The sequence below is a fragment of the Pelecanus crispus genome, chromosome 2 (genome assembly GCF_030463565.1).
Source record: "Pelecanus crispus isolate bPelCri1 chromosome 2, bPelCri1.pri, whole genome shotgun sequence".
Taxonomy (NCBI): domain Eukaryota; kingdom Metazoa; phylum Chordata; class Aves; order Pelecaniformes; family Pelecanidae; genus Pelecanus; species Pelecanus crispus.
The window spans coordinates 162,473,246-162,489,736 of NC_134644.1; the positions used below are offsets into that span (position 1 = coordinate 162,473,246).

The 16,491-nt window shown below is 49.5% G+C and overlaps 2 protein-coding genes across 3 annotated transcripts in view; one reads left to right on the plus strand and one right to left on the minus strand.

The window, feature by feature from the left end:
- The window catches only part of LOC142597276 (ATPase family AAA domain-containing protein 2-like), a 45,399-nt gene extending 40,775 nt beyond the window's left edge, over positions 1 to 4,624 (minus strand). Inside the window, exon 1 of the mRNA XM_075728249.1 lies at positions 4,403 to 4,624. Coding sequence (XP_075584364.1) covers positions 4,403 to 4,624 — 222 coding nt within the window. The remainder of the gene's footprint in view (positions 1 to 4,402) is intronic.
- Positions 4,625 to 5,288: 664 nt separating this feature from the next.
- LOC142592991 (protein N-terminal glutamine amidohydrolase-like) lies at positions 5,289 to 15,075 on the plus strand. Of its 2 annotated transcripts, XR_012830861.1 has the most exons (7): positions 5,289 to 5,362; positions 5,585 to 5,684; positions 6,280 to 6,330; positions 8,218 to 8,366; positions 8,703 to 8,827; positions 10,511 to 10,727; positions 14,783 to 14,822. XR_012830861.1 is itself a non-coding variant. In XM_075705953.1 (6 exons), the coding sequence occupies exons 1-6, from the start codon at positions 5,289 to 5,291 to the stop codon at positions 14,914 to 14,916; spliced, it is 633 nt and encodes a 210-aa protein (XP_075562068.1). In that variant the 3' UTR covers positions 14,917 to 15,075. The 2 variants fall into 2 exon arrangements, 1 of the variants encoding a protein (XP_075562068.1); XM_075705953.1 differs by lacking the exon at positions 10,511 to 10,727 and having other exon boundaries at positions 14,783 to 15,075.
- Positions 15,076 to 16,491: the final 1,416 nt, after the last annotated feature.

Genomic DNA, 16,491 nt, shown 5'->3' on the forward strand with positions numbered 1-16,491 from the left:
GAGCGAGCGGCTGCGTGGTGCTTAGTTGCTGGCTGGGGCTAAACCACGACAGTGCCCAAGACCAAGTAACAGGGAGATCCGTACTACATATATGCATCTCTGTGTGTATTTTCCCACTAACAGGTTTTCGTCCTGATCAGCCAGAGAGGGAAGAAGGATCAGGCCACCTGTACTGTTCATAGGGCTACCAGATTCAGCTCCTCCAAACACACAGCGCTTTCAAATAAGGACAACTTCTTAAGTAAGATTACTTTATTTCTAAATACACGATTGCTTGTGAAATTAGACTCCGAAGTTGGGAGCAACTCTGGAAGATTTAGCTTGCTTAAACTCCAAGATACCCGAGTTATAACTGCCGCTTTGGATATTTCTACTTCATTGATCTAGAAGCAAATATCCCTTGGGAGAAATCTTAAAGGTTTGCCGTATCAGTTAAGAGATGACTACAATAATACGTGCCACAAATCTCCGGGCCAAATCCCAGACTGAAAGAATAGAATCATAGAATTGTTTAGGTTGGAAAAGACCTTTAAGATCATCCAGTCCAACCATTAACTTACACTACCAAATCCACACTAAACCAATCAAGGGTAGACTAGACTAAACCATGTCCCCAAGTGCCACATCTACCTGTTTTTTGAACACTTCCAGGGATGGTGACTCCACCACCTCTCTGGGCAGCCTGTTTCAATGCTTGACCACCCTTTCCGTGAAGAAATTTTTCCTAATTTCCAGTCTAAACCTCCCCTGGCGCAGCTTGAGCCCATTTCCTCTCGTCCTATCGCTAACTACTTGGGAGAAGAGACCAACACCCACCTCACTACACCCTCCTTTCAGGGAGTTGTAGAGAGCGATAAGGTCTCCCTTCAGCCTCCTCTTCTCTAGGCTAAACAACCCCAGTTCCCTCAGCCGCTCCTCATAAGGCCTGTGCTCCAGACCCTTCACCAGCCTTGTTGCCCTTCTCTGAACACGCTCCAGCACCTCAATGTCTTTCTTGTTTTGAGGGGCCCAAAACTGGACACAGTATTCCAGGTGTGGCCTCACCAGTGCCGAGTACAGGGGAACAATCACCTCCCTGCTCCTGCTGGCCACACTATTCCTGATACAGGCCAGGATGCTGTTGGCCTTCTTGGCCACCTGGGCACACTGCTGCCTCATGTTCAGCCGGCTGTCTACCAACACCCCTAGGTCCTTTTCGGCCAGGCAGCTTTCCAGCCACTCCTCCCCAAGCCTGTAGCGTTGCATGCGGTTGTTGTGACCGAAGTGCAGGACCCGGCACTTGGCCTTGTTGAACCTCATACAGTTGGCCTCAGTCCATTGATCCAGCCTGTCTGGGTCCCTCTGCAGGGCCATCCTACCCTCCAGCAGATCGACACTCCCACCCAGTTTGGTGCCATCTGCAAACTTACTGAGGGTGCACTCAATCCCCTCATCCAGATCATCGATAAAGATATTAAACAAGGCTGGCCCCAAAACAGAGCCCTGGGGAACACTGCTCGTGACCGGCTGCCAACTGGACTTCATTTACCACTACTCTCTGGGCTCGGCCACCCAACCAGTTTTTTACCCAGCGAAGACTACGCCCGTCCAAGCCATGAGCTGCCAAGAAGAACAACAAACACTTAGAGAACGTCAGCACACATGTTTGAAAAAAACAGTATAGTGACCTGGGAAACCTTCCTATGTATACTTAGGCGCCTGTTTGCTTTTTTAAATTTATTTTTAACGCAACGTTCACGATACAATACTTGTGATATTCTTTATCCTCTGTATTTTCTCTTTACCTTAGTCTCGGCTCAAATCGGGACACAGGCAAAGCAGTAACAATGCATATTGCTAACTGACCGTCCTCCATTTGTAGGAAGGCATCCCAGTTCAGTGAGATGGCGGACACCAAGAACCATTACGTCAACTCCAGCAAGCTGCCAGCAGAGCAAGAGTAACTAACTCTTATCAACCCTATCAGGCTGAAAAACCACACTCAAGAAGCCAAGTTCAGCAGAAGCAAGTGGCTCAACTGGAAAGATAAGGCAACTGGATGAAAGAATTTTGTAAAGTACTTCAAATTTTGAAAGCATTTCCTATTTTGTTACTTTTCTCATGCTATAGGAAGCAATTAGCAATTGTTTCTAAAGTCTTTTTACAAAAACTGTGTTTAGCTAGCTGGGATCTCTGAGGCAGTAACTCTGCATTGAAGCACCATCAGAACAGATAAATGTGCTCAGGCAAAAAGGCTGTGAGCTCTGCTCCTGAGGTCCCTATACAGGCGAGCCTGAAGGCTTAGCCTGGAAGAGTGCCAGTTTCCACTTTGCCCAGACAAAAAGGGAACTCTGGAGCACACTGCTCTCAAATACAGGTCACAAGACAACACTCTTGTTCAGCCTGGTGTATTACACCAGGGTTACAGACCTGCAGATACACGGCTTCCAAAGGGGCAGTAAACCCTTTGGATCTGCCATGGGACTCCTTGGGACTGGAAACTTGGAAGACGATAAACCCATCAGGTGACGGTTTACCTTAGACCTACTGCCATATGCTCCTTACTGTCTACGGATGAAATAAGCTCAATAACTAGAGATAGACTGCATGCCGGTATCAGAAAAACTGCAAAAGCCGCCACCACCAAGTCCTTGCACATCAACAAGACAGGAAAGAGGCATTAGGACTTGAACATGCAGCTAGCACCAGCAGCAGCATCTCTGTCATCTCGGGCACTTCTGCATTGTCTCGGCAGTTAGAAAGCTCCAGCAAAGCCCAGCCATCCTACCAATGAAGAAAGAATGACTCCATACCTCAAAGCATGGGAAAGGTCTGGAAAAAGGGAAAAAAAAAACACAAAAGAAAAGAAATAAAAAAACCAAACCAAAGAATAACCTTACAGCCCGTTTCATAGCGATGACTCTGCTTGGGTTTCAGTGAAAAGTTTACATTTAGTTTCCTCATTCCTGTTCTCCACACTGAAAACGTGCCAGCTGTTTTATCTGCCTAACTGTGCAGAGCCTTCCCCCATGTGCAACCGGCAGCTGAATTCCCTGTAGCCCGACAGCCATTTCTAGCGCAGACTGCAAAAGCAAAGCAGCGATCTTTACGCAGATTCCACGACTGCTTGCAAAGAAAAAAAACCCAACTACCCCAAGGATTTCTTCCTTCTTAGTTCAGCAGTCTTGAAAATAATGAAGAAAAAAACCCAAAATTAATCCATGCAACTGAAAATCCTGAAAGAGTTCTGCTGGAAGGAAACAGGGTCCACTACAAGCATCACTCCAGGGCAGGGCTCCCCTGAAGAGCAGACCACTTCTGAGCTGGATCTGGTCCGCCTTCATCTGTCATGGAAATGCGGGACACCCTGCGGAGCAGATCCTGACTTGGAAAGAGCAGAGCAGAGTTTTAGCTTTTGAAGGCTGCAGCCAAACCAAGGAACTTGTCAAAGTGAAACGGTTCAGTTACTGGAGCAGCAACACCGAGGTGCAGGCACCATGGACTGCTTGAGACCCTTTACGACCACGTAAGCTGTCTCTTTGGCGACTTTCCTCTACCCTAGCAGAAAAAGCTTCAGTACAATTTTCACCCTTTCTAGGTGAAGTACAGAAGGGCTTCAACTACCTACGGGTCTCTAAGCAGAGCTCTGTTTTTAAAGCACCCCAAGCAGCACCTGCACCCACTCGACTAAGCACTATTCCACAGGCGCTTCAGGCCACCAAGGACGCAGTCCCACGTCACGTACACCTCGTGTCGAGTGCTGGTTTTGATGCGTTTCCTTCATCACAACAGCGAGCGCTCTCTCCACGAGCGCTGCCGCAGCTCAAGCGGTCTGTCGGACCTTCTCAAGACAACTTTTTAGGCAGGCGCACCGCGGGGGCAAAGCAAACGGGGAAGGGGAGGGAACGCGCCAAACCACGAGGCCGCGCCGAAAGTTCTCATTCGCGGGCCCGCGGGCGAGCCGGTGCCCGTCTCTCAGCCGCCGCCAGCGGCGCCCCGGGCCAGGGGCGCTGCCGAGCCCGCCTTCAGCTGCGGGGCCACCGGCAACGGGGCCGCGGGGCCGGGCCGGCCGCGGAAGGCGACCCCGAGCGCCACGCGGCCGCCGCTCCACACGCGGCCGCAGCCGCGGGCGCTCCCCCAGCGCTCGCCTTTGCCCCCGTTTCTCCCTCCACGTGAGCCCCCCCGCCCGTGCGTCTGCGCGCGGGCCCGGCGTTCCCAGCTCCCCGCCCCGCCAGCTCCCGAAGCCCCCGGCCGGCACCGGCAGCCCCCGGCGGCGGCGCCCACCCGCCCCGCCCCGCCCCCCCCGCGCCCGCGGCCCAGCGCCTGCCCCGCCGGGCCCGGGCCCGTCTCCCCGCGGAGCCGGGGCGGAGCCGTGAGGAGCCGGCGCTCCACCCCCGCCCCCCGCCCCCCGCCCGGTACTCACGGCCCCGTCGCCTCTTCTGCTCCCCCTGGATCCCGCCGCCCCGGCGGCGGCCGAGGCGGCGCCGGAGCGCGTCCAGATGCGGCGGCTGCCGAGCGAGGGGGGCTCCAAGGAGATGAACTCGGAGCTGGAGTCCATGAGGTCGAAGGGGGGGCGGCGGCAGCGGCGGCTGTCGCGGGCCGCCGGGCCGGGCGGGCGGGCGGCGCTGCTCCGCAGGACCACCATGGCGGAGCGGCGGGGGGGGCGCGCCGGCCCCGCGCCCGACTCTGCCGCCGCAGCCCGCGCGCCGCTCGGGCGCCGCGCTCCCCGCGGATCCCTCCGCCTCGCCGCCCGCCCCGAGGGCCCCCGCCGCCGCTCCGCCGCCGCCCGCCCTCGCGGAGGCCGGCGGCGCGCAGCCCCGCCCCGCTCTCCCCGCCGCCGCTTTTCCCGCCGGCAGCTAGTCCCGGCCCGGGCGGCGGAAGAGCACGTGCGGCGCTGGGGCCTTTCGACACTTTTGGCGCGTAAAAGTTGGAGCGGGGAGCTTTGCCGGCGCGGGATTGGCTCGGCGGCGCGCGATGCGCCCGCCCCTCCGCCGCTTCCCGCCGGCGGGGGCGGGGCCGCCGGGCTGGCCGGAACCGCCGCTTAAAGGGGCCGCTGCCCCGCGCCGCGGCGCCCGTGGTGGCGGTGGCGGCGGCGCGGCTCCCCGTCCCCCCGCGCCCCGCCCGCGGGCTCCCGGCTGAGCGGGGCCGCCCCCCCCACCCCGGCCGCCTGCTCCGGCCGTGCCCGGGAAGCGCCCGAGGCGAGCCGGGATGGCGGCGCGGCCGCGTTTCCTCGGGGAAGGCGCAGCCGGCGGCTCCCGCCGCGCCCGGCACTTCCTGCGCCGCCCTCGCCCCTCCCGCCGAGGCCGGCCATGGCGCGGCCGGCGGCTGCCTACGAGGCGGCGGTGCCGGCCCGCCCCGCCTGCGCCTACACCAGCTGCTACTGGTAAGGGCCGCCGGGGCGGCGGGAGTCGCGAGCGATAGTCGCGCGTCGCGACAGGCTGCGCCTCGGCCGGGAGGCCCGTCCCGGGGCGGCGTGTGAGCTGGGGAGCCGCCCGCCGCGGCCGGAGCCCGCGCTGGGGACGGTGCGGCGGGCATCGCCCCTGGGCTCGCCCCTTCCCGGGAAGGAGGCCGGGGGTCAGCAGGGGCCCGCTCTTGTGTTTTGCAGCGAAGAAAACGTTTGGAAGCTTTGCGACTACATCAGGCGGCAGGACCAGTTCCCTTTGGAAGAATTTTACGCTGTTTTCATCTCCAACGACAGGAGGATGGTGAGTGCCTGAGGCGCCATCCCCGTGCGGCTTTGGCGAGTCGGGGCTGCGGGGACGGCGGCCCAGGGCGGGGGAGGCGGGGGACCAGGCCCTTAGGCCGCGGCCCGACACAGGTGAGATGGGGGCCTGGGAGCTTTAGCCACGGCCCGACGCAGGCGAGCCGGGGGCCCGGGCCTTTAGACCGCAGCCCCCCAGGCCTTTAGACCGCAGCCCCCCCTGTAAGGGAGATGTGGTCCAAAACCCTCTTGCCGCTCGTTTTGGCTCAGAGGCGTGCAAACCACACCATGTAAGGTCTTTCAGTTATCTGATGCATTCAGGACCATGGGAAGAGGCACAATGTCCCTGTGAGCTGTGGGGGAATTCTTCCCTGGAATCTGTCAGTTTAGGAGAACGGTGACGTTCTGTGGCCCAGGATAGCGTCTCCAACTTCATGCTCCTGAAAGATAGAAACTAGAGAAAATTTTCTGACCGCAGCACAGATGTAAGCGGATAAAGTGAACAGGTTAGCAAAGAACTAACAAGTTAACCCCAAATCAATGTGTATTAATCTGAAAGGTTTTATTAACTTCAGGTTTATTCACTTTGTAACTTTCAGATTCCGCTCTGGAAGCAGAAATCGGGACAGGGAGATGAGCCTGTTGTCTGGGTAAGGCATTCCGTTCTCTCTCAGTAATCCTGGGTGCGTGCTTCTGTAGTTGGTATCTGCAGGATCAGAGGTGGGCAGTGTCAGCCATCTTTACTGTAACAAACTGTTCCATCTGAACATCAGGAAACGCTTTTTACTGTGAGGGCGATGGAGCGCGGGAGCGGGTTGCCCAGAGAGACTGTGGAGTCTCCATCCTTGGAGATATTTAGAAGCCGTCCGGACTTGGTCCCGGTGAGCTGGCTCTGGATGCCCCTGCTCGAGCAGGGGGGGCTGGATCAGATGACCTCCAGAGGTCCCTTGCAACCTCAAGTATTCTATAGTTTTGTATTAAAATTTAGTATTCCTTTACACCAGATTAATAAAGAGCCTAAATCTGGTGCTCTTTTTACCATTCAGTAAAATGTACAGGTGACAAACATTGGCCAGAGTACATAGCAGATTTGTGAAGATTGCCATCTGGATATTGTTGAGGCTACCAGCTTTGTAGAATTTGAAGTAGATGTCTGTACTTGTAAGAAGTAGGTGTGTGAAAATATCCATGTAGGCCTGACAGAGGGTAGAAAAATATAAGCATTATCTGTATTCAGGTGTCAGCAATTAAACTGACCCATAAATGGTAGCTTTGGAGTGTCATTTGATCAATGAATGCAATTCAGTGATTGCTACAAACCACTACAAGGTGGGGGTTTTTTTCAAATATGTATCGTTACAGAGTTCTTTCAGTTATCTGGCTCTGGGAAAAAACCTCTATTTCTTGTGGCAATTTCTGTTCCTGAAACTCTGCAAAACAGTCTGCAGACTTCTGAAGTTCTGTGATTTCCAAATCATTCATTCGCTCCCCAGATATCGGCATATTTGTAGTACAAAAAGGGTTTAGTTTAAAAAGAGATCCAAGTGTTGTGAAGGTGATCTAAGAAGGAATAGGAGAGTCGAGAAAGGCCACCGCAGAATGCGGATTTCTCATAAAAGCTCATGGATCAGAAGGTGTTTTGACTTTGATGTTTCAGTGGATCGTAGGCTATGTAAAGCTTGTAGTTAATTTTTCTTATACTCGGTAACGTATTCTTCTAAATACCGTAGCATATGGTTGTATGTGTATATCGGCCTGGCAAAATAGCTTGCCTAAGATCTTTTTCATTCCAATCCCTTTGTGGTAGGATTGTTTAATATTGAAAGTGTCAAAAGACAGTGCTTCAAACTCTTTTTGTGAGTGGATTTAATGTAAGCTTTAGTAAGCTGTTAACAGGTACCTTCAGTTACCTTGAAAAAGTGTGATCTAGTACCCACAGGCATTTTTTCCCAGGTTCAAGAGCTACTACAGGAATTTGTCTTACTCCTGCGCTCCTCTTGATCTGAGGCCGTTTGCTGCTTTTTCATTTGCATGCTGTTTTTTCAGCAGCTAAACGCTCGGCACTCAAATTCACAGGCCATGTTACTGCAACGGGTACCGCTTCTCTTATTAAGAGAGATCACTAGATAATGTTAATGTTAAGCTATGATCATATATTGTTGTGAGCTTTTATCTAGGACTGGGTCTAAGACAAAAATGCTGCTTCCACTCAACTTTTGTGTTTTGGCGTGGTTCACAAAAGAGATTTTCTATTTTCTTAGGAGTAGCATACACTTTAGTTTAGCTGTCCAGACTTAAATCAAAGGGCGCTGCAAAGGAATGGGGAGAATACCGAGACTTCTTGAAAGGCGAGGCGGGCATTAGGCAATCTCTCTCCTGGTGCCAGAAATGTTACAGGCTTAATACTTCAAGGACAGAAAGCAGGGTGTAGAGAAAGGCTCTGCAGCTTCTGCTTTTAGGAAGCATTCTTTTTTCACTGCCTTTGCCAGTTTCTCATTAACAGCTGTTTACCTAATGGCCCTTACCCTTCTTCCCAGGACTACCATGTTATCCTACTTCATGTTTCCAGCGGGGAGCAGAACTTCGTTTATGATCTTGACACAGTGTTGCCGTTTCCGTGTCCTTTTGACTTATACAGCCTGGAGGCCTTTAGGTTGGATGACAGCCTTCACCCAGAATTTCACAGGTGATGACCTAAGTACAAAGACCACAGATGTTATTTCATGAAATCAAAGTTGAAGTTTTCTTTGTGGATGCGTAGTGACAGAGGTTTTTTGCCATACTCCAGCAAAATAAATGCACTGTGTTATTTTTCTAAAGCTCTTTACCTTCAGCATCAACAGCCCTTTTCTTTCGTACTGTAGTTTCTTGTTAACTAGTTAAGTGCTTGGCACAATGTTGCTGACTCTATGTATTTCATGAAATTAATGCTCCTTGATGGGAGGCAAGGGCTCTTGTTCCAAGTGACTAATGTGGTATTGTATGCACGCATCTTTTGATACAATTTTGCATTACTGCTTAGGAAAATCAGAATGATTCGAGCAGATTTGTACTTGAAGACATTTGCCTCGGACAGATCTCACATGAAAGATGCAAATGGAAAATGGCAGAAACCTCCTCCTTCATACCCTTGCATTGAAACGGCAGGTAAGCTGCCAGAGCTCCTTTATCCTGCTTACAGTGTTGAATGACATAGTCCAAGATGCACACAAGAAATGAATGCGCTTCCACAACCTGTGGCCAGAAGCACATCCAGCTAGTTGTCATGGTTTAACCCTGGCTGGCAACTAAGCCCCACGCCGCCCCTCACTCACTCCCCCCGTGGTGGGATGGGGGAGACAACTGGAAGGGTAAAAGTGAGAAAACTCGTGGGTTGAGATAGAGACAGTTTAATAGGTAAAGCAAAAGCCGCGCACGCAAGCAAAGCAAAACAAGGAATTCATTCACTACTTCCCAGCAGCAGGCAGGTGTTCAGCCATCTCCAGGAAAGCAGGGCTCCCTCACACATAATGGCTACTTGGAAAGACAAACACCATCACTCTGAACATGCCCCCCTTCCTCCTTCTTCCCCCAGCTTGATATGCTGAGCATGATGTCGTATGGTGTGGGATATCCCTTTGGTCAGTTGGGGTCAGCTGTCCTGGCTGTGTCCCCTCCCAGCTCCTTGCCCCAGCCTACTCGCTGGTGGGGTGGGGTGAGGAGCAGAAAAGGCCTTGACTCTGTGTAAGCACTGCTCAGCAAAAACAAAAACATCCCTGTGTTACCTGCACTGTCCTCAGCACAAATCCAAAACATAGCCCCATACTAGCTACTATGAAGAAAATTAACTCTATCCCATCCAAAACCAGCACACTGGCTTATTATTTCATCTGGAGAAAGATAGGGCTATGAAGCATTTGGTACTTCCTTTTCTGAACACGTAAAGTCTAGCATGCCTCCTGGCATTTACCATTATCAAACATTAATTACTGAGCTTCATAAACTGAGCAGAGAATGAGAGGTAAGTAATACTTTTCTCTCCTTACAGGGGAGAAGCAGGGAACTGAAGCAAAGAGGCCAAGTAACTTGCCTGGGGCTCACAAAGTGAATTTTTAACACACTGATTATACCACACTTCAGCTGGCAGGTCCCATCCTGCCAGAGCAGGTTGTTTTGACAGGAGGAAGTTTTCAGGCTCCGCTCAGCGTGCTAGGTTTGCTTGCATGAGATGTTTGAGGTTTCTCTACCAGGTGGACAGACCTGAGGACCTTCAAGGCAAACTGGCAGGTCAGCAAATATTTCCCCAAGCCTTAAGCCTCTTTGAAGTGATAGTCTAGATAATGGCCTCTGGACCAAGCAGAGAGAGAAGTAAACACTTGTGATCTATTCTGTAGAGCTGCTTAAACCATTCTTAATCACACAGCATTTCAGCTGCTTCTAACCATGTGTTTGGCAAGCTGGCTGACATTTGCCGTGTGTGTGTGTGTTCTCTCACTTTCTTCCCAGATGGAGAAAACTGTGGTGAAGTTTTGCTTTGAAAGAGTTTTCATGTTATTGCTCTGCACATTTGGTTCTGTTGCTTTTTTAACAATGCAGTACTGCTATGTGTTTATGTTACAGGAGACAGGGTCAAAGAAACATGTGTTGTGTTTAGGTCCAAGTTTATGGTGGTTTGAAGTCGCTGGGAAGTTAATTCTCAGTCTTTGCTCTGGCTTCTAAGGAAGCTTGGGGTTTCACGCTAGAGTAGAAATGAATTACAAATGTGGGCAGGAGCACAGATGTAGCCTTCATTGTGAAGCTTTAGGTGTTTTCTAGACAATCCAAGAATAAATTCTCTGTCTTTGTCCTTAGCTCCAGTAAAGGTTTATACAAAGGTGGTGTAGCAAGTGGAGAATGCCTGGACTGCAGTGGATGGTTCACTGTTAGCTGGAGCCTCCTAGGTGCTGAAGCCCTTTATTCTTGTGATAGCTGAGAGCTAATGAAAGTGGGAGGAATGTATATCAGGCCAGACCAGGAAGGTGAAAACTTCTACTCCAATCAAAATAGTAGAAAACCTTACTTGCAGACAGTAAGTTACAGAATGCCTCAAACAGTTGCACATGTGTACAGGTGCCTCTGGCTGTGGGGAATGACTCTCTAGCTGCAAACCCTTGTAACTCTCCCCTTATCTGTCTTGCCTGACCAAGCTTTACCTCACTGATGCGCAGCAGCCACATGGTCTCAAGCAACCTCCAGATTGCCTCTGTGATGTTAAGAGATAGTGAAAGACACACAGATCTTCAATTTCTCCCATGCTTTATTTCTTTGCTCTGTACCTTGCCATGCTGAAAGGAACATCCATAGGTCATCCAGTCCAACCCCTGCTCAAAACAGGGGTTCCTTAGGGCTCTGTCCAGTCTCACCTTGAACACCTCCAGGGATGGAGATTCCACCATCTCTCTGGGCAATCTGTTCCAATATTTGACCACTGTCATGGTTTAAAAAAAAAAAAAAAAATTCCTCATACCTCATTGGAATTTCCCATGTTCCAACTTCCATTCTTGGCTTCTTGTCCTGTTGCCAGGCTCTTCCGAGAAGGCTCTGGCTCCATCTTGTCTGTGTCCTCTGATCAGGTAGATGTAGACAGCAGAGAGATCTCCCCTGCCTCTTCTGGACTTAAGACTGAACAGGCCCAGTTCTCTCAGCCTCTCATTGAATGTCATGTTGTCCCGCCCCAACCAACGTGATGTTCCTCTTCTGGGCTCACTCCAGTATGTCATTGTTTTGGGGTTTTTTTGTACTGAGGAGCCCCAGACTGGACACAGTCTTCCAGCTCTGGGCTGATGTGCGCTGGTCTCCTGGTCAGCTGGCTGAATGTTGCAGATGAAAGGAACTGGTTACCCTGCACCCACGGGAGGTGGAAGGTCATTCACTAGGTAGCTTCAAGACCTGCATCAGAACAGGAACAGATTGTAACAGATCTAGGATGTTTAGTTCAAGTTGTCTTTCATTCGGTACCACTTTCTCCAGCTTTGTTTTTTGTCTTCCCTGTATTCACTTGAGGTATCTTACAATGATGCGTGCTTCAACGTGCACAATGCTGTAAGTCAGCGAGGGCTCTGGGTTTAACTGTTGTGGAACAATCACGTGCTTTAACTTTCCGCTGACTCGAAGCCCTATGCTTCAGTGACGCAATTCCGTAGATGGGCACGTGTCCTGCAGGCCAACATACAGGGTTAGAAAACAATGCTGTCAACAAGTGGAACTGTTAATTCCCCTCCTTTAGAGACTGGTAAAGTAATTTTAAACTTGATGGAAAACTGGGTGGCAGACCTTTTGTTATCATGAAAGAGCTTGGGGCATTAATGTTCCACTGCAGATAACTGTTTTCTCCCTGTTGTTTCACTTAGACAAGAGTACTCTGCTTTCCATGTTAATTTGTCTTTGCGCAAGATTAAATTGCTTACATGGTTAATGTTAGAGGTGACTGCAATTTAATGGCTGAGAGAATTTACATATTGCAAGCTTGTATAATAGCCACAGCACCTGAGGAGGACTGCAAGTGGAATGTAAATCTTTAAAAATAAAAAAAATTCTGCTGCTCTTGACCATGTATAACTGTTACATAAAGGGTGCTCCTCCTTGCTTTTGTGGAGAAATCGTCATGGTTTGTCAACTGCAGCATCCAGATGTCTCTTCTGTAAATTCTGCTGTTTGTCACTCTTCCTCTGCTTCAGGAAGAGGACTTTGTGGTTTTCTCACGCATTTTTGCTGAGCTGTTTCCTAAAGCTGCGAGGTGTACCATAACATGCATGGCATTCAGATACAGCACATGAGTTAAGAAGAGTGGCACAGAGAAGACTGTTAGCTCCTGAATTGAATACAAGGGGAGAGATCTCACTAGGTTTTTTCCTGTGGATAGCTCTCATACTGCTTCAGTGCCAGCTGCTGACCAGTTCTTAGACCATCCGCTCTTCGCAGGAATATTCCCGTTTGCTTCGCTGAAACAATTTTTCCTTTCATTAAACTTCTCTGATGGACTGTGTTATGCTCTGCCCTGATCCTTCTGAATTTCAGAGAGTATTTCACTTCCTACAGACATTGTGACAGCAACTTCCAAGCTGTTAGCAGCAGCAGCAGCTGTGTTTGTAACTCTACTGGAAGAATGCCCTTTGGGCTTCTTCACCATTCACAGAACAGTTTTATGAAATTCTCATTCTGCTATGCTCGGTGCACATAAAGCAGGGAATTCTTTATCTTTCAAATCTTGAACTAGATGAAGAATCACATTAATTTTACAACAAAAGCATCTGGGAGGAGAAGACAAGTTGGGAACTGGAAAACAGGCTTACCAGCCTACCAGCAAGCAAGAGCTGTTAGCCACTACTAACTGTTCTTGAGCTACACAGCAAATTGCTGGGCTTGTGCCGTTTTAAATCCCCACATAGTCAGGCAGAAATTGGCCCTGTTCTGCCAGACTCGCTTCAGCAGTAGGAAGATGCTTGGCTGGACGTAAGGATTTTCAACGTGCAGAGCCCGAACAGGCTAATGCGAAAAGGATGAGGGGCCAGACCTCGGAAGTGCTGAGAGCTGGGCTTGGGCAAATCACAAAGCTGTGCCACGGTGTAGGTGTGGTGCAACCAGAGGGCTTTGGGGGCTGGATTACGGCTGGGACTGCTGGGTCTGGTATTCCCAAACACCATCTTCCCTTCCTCGTATGACGCTGTCCATAACGGTAAGCCTAATTGCACAGGCTTTTTGCAGCTGAAGCAAACTCCATTCTATGGATTTTATAATCCATTCATCAGAGCCCACTCTTGTTTGGTTCTTAATCCTTAAATGCGCACGTGAATCATCCATGTTAAAATAAATACTTAAATACAGCATGAAAGCTATAACAGTAAATCCAATGGCTCTCCCACTCTGTTCTTTAAACTCATTCTCTTCCTGTTTTCTTTTAATGGGCATTTAAAAAGATGATTTGCACAGATGGTCAGTGAGAACATAAAACAACAAGCCCATGGATGTTTGCAGTCAGAGCTGAATAGGCTGAGGAATCGGGAACCTCTGATCAGCACGGTGCTGAGTCAGCAAAGCTCGTACCCAGCCAGCTCCAGAAAAAGGATGTACAAGGCACCTGAACCCAAAACTGCACACCCGCACTTCCCACTGAGCTCTCTGGGATCCACGAACGGGACAGAATGGTTTCCACCTCTCCTGTGGGGGTCAGAGCAGATCACGCTCCTGGCAAAGAGCAGTCACGGTTACTCTTCTCTTGAAACTAGGGCAGTTAACCTTTTCCCCCTCTGACTTCATTCCGTGGTTCAGGATGCAAAAATAAAAAGCGTTTGCCCCTAGATTTGTGCCCTTCTCTGCCTGAGCATCCCTCTAGGCTACGGGCCGGGTTACGTCAGGCATTTCCTCCGGTCTCCATATTCTGGCCTTGCAGCGGGCCGGGCCACGTACAGCAAGGACAAAGTTTGGGGCTGGAGGGAAAGCAAATACGGAGCAAATACTGCGGTGTGGGGAGTAACAAAGCGTAGGTTTGCCAAGGGGCAAATCGCTTCCGAGAGACACAAAGCAACTTCCAATTCTGACTGCTGCTCTCATCCAGCTCCTCTGTAGCCAGTGCAAGAGCTGACTCAGTTGACTTTGGTTCAGAACTTAATGGGGGAATATCTCCCTGCTTTTGAGTAATCAGATTTGTGTGAATGCAGGAAGGCTACAAGCACCTGTTGCGCTGCAGTTCCTCGTGCTGGTTGTTATTTGCACTTCAGTTCTCTGATGCTACTCGACCCTTCTAGGCTGCTGTTGCAGGGAAAAATCTTATTCTTTCCCACACATACTAATTTCTAATGACTAAGGATGCTTACTGATCCGGTAATCTGATTATTGCCGTGGGCAGAGAGAGGGATCGGGGCAAAAGCAGTATTTCAGAGACTGGAAATAGATGTTTTCATAGCACCGTACAATTTGCAGAATCTTGCCGGACTGCTGCTTGTCAAGTGTGCTGTGAACTCTTCGCTATTTTGAACCGAACTGTTGGAGGGGGTTTTGGGGGCATTTTCTTGATAGATGTATACCTGTGCCACAGAAGCTGCATCAGGAACTTAAATTTATTTCTCTTTTCTGGTCCTTTTTTAGACTCCAAGATGAACTTGGATGATTTCATCAGTATGAATCCCAAAGTGGGATGGGGCTCAGTGTTTCCCCTTCCGGACTTTGTACATCGATTTGGCAGACAGACTGATTACAGCTATTCCTTGGAAGGACAGTGAAGTGAACAAAGAAGTTCTCCCTGCTTCTGTTTTGAGTGGGTGTGTTTTGTTTTGCTGCTCATACATTGTCTTTATAGTTCACATTTCTTTACATGGAATAAGTATTTGGGGAAATAGAATACCCAATCAGAAATATCATGAACTGAATAAAAACTTTTATTTTGATTATGTAAGAATGAACTTGGCTTTTAATATGTCAAATCAAAGGCAGACATCCCACCGTAAGCATATTAGTTCTCCATCTACTGTGACCCAAACTGAAAAGAGCATTTGTGTGCTGTAAGAAAAGCTTTTGGAAAAATATATGCATAAAATACTGAACAGTGTAGCTCAAATTGTTAAATGTTGCTACATTTTAGAAGTGAGATACAGTATATTTTCTTTATGTTATGATTTCTATCACTTACATAAACGGGCGGTGCATCTCAGTTTAGTCACTAACTTTATCAATTAGGCTTATTTCACAGAAGCCTAAAGGCCATACCCACAAAGGGAGCATAGATTTAGTAGTACAATCTCAAACTCCCAAGCACTATGTAAAACCAGGTAAGTATCTAAGTTTCTGTGCTGTACGAGGGGAGAATGAAATGCCTGCCATTTCAGTTAAACTGTTCCAGTGCTGACGGTTGCTGGAAGATGCAGTTGCTTTTCCTTCTTACGCAGGCTGCGCATTCTCACCTGCCCGCATGTGCTTGTACTTGGCATATGTCTGGCTCCAGGGTAATCCAGGGTAGGAAGCTGAAATGACAGAAAGAAGTAATTTTTTTTTTTCTGCCTCTTAGCTCCTTGAGCTGGCTTGCCATGAGGTCAGACAGCTGCTCTTGCTGGTATAAGGAAATGAGCAGGAACATACGGCTGGGGGGAAGGGAATGAGGAAGCCTCTCCCATACTGGGTCACTTGCTGCTGAGTTCCCTTAGAGGTGATACCAAACTGTATCCTTGCAGGGGAACCCAGGAAAGCCATCACATTGACAGGGAGTTTGGAGCAAAGTTTCCCACATCTTAGAAGAGCGCTCTAAACATGGGATTACAGAAACAGGCTAAGATGGGGTATTTAATTCTCTGGGTTTGGACCTGTTCTACTTTACATATTAGCGTATCATAGAATCACAGACTGGTAGAACTATTCAGGTCAGAAGGGTCAGGCGGTCTCTAGTCCAATCTGCTGTTCAAATCAGGTCAAAGCAGGCTGCTCGGGGCTTTATCCAGTCCGGCCTTGGAAACCTACTGGGACTGAGGCTACAACAAACGCCTGTGATGGTCTTCAATCTTGGTGAGGAAAAGCACAGTAACAGTTTTAAGTATTAGGGATCATTTTATTTGTAAGTACAGAAAAATATAAAAACTTCAAAGATACTTACATTACTGTTGTATAGGTGTATTGTTATATACATATTCTACTACTGTATCTCCCATCAGTTCCAGACAATTTACTCAGCATGTTAACAGTGGAGACAGACCATTGAACAACTGTGGGATTGATTCACTTCATCCAAACATCTCTTTTTCTGTGTCATAAAGGCTGGCTGAATGTAGAAACTTACATTTTCTGTTGCCAGATGCAGCACAGCTGGT

What these genes read in the sequence shown, in the direction of transcription:
- LOC142592991 (XM_075705953.1), top strand. Translation starts at nt 5,289, where the DNA reads ATGGCGCGGCCGGCGGCTGCCTACGAGGCGGCGGTGCCGGCCCGCCCC. An exon ending in TCTCCAACGACAGGAGGATG is followed by an intron (nt 5,685 to 6,279) that starts GTGAGTGCCTGA and finishes TGTAACTTTCAG; the next exon opens with ATTCCGCTCTGGAAGCAGAA. An exon ending in GAGATGAGCCTGTTGTCTGG is followed by an intron (nt 6,331 to 8,217) that starts GTAAGGCATTCC and finishes CCTTCTTCCCAG; the next exon opens with GACTACCATGTTATCCTACT.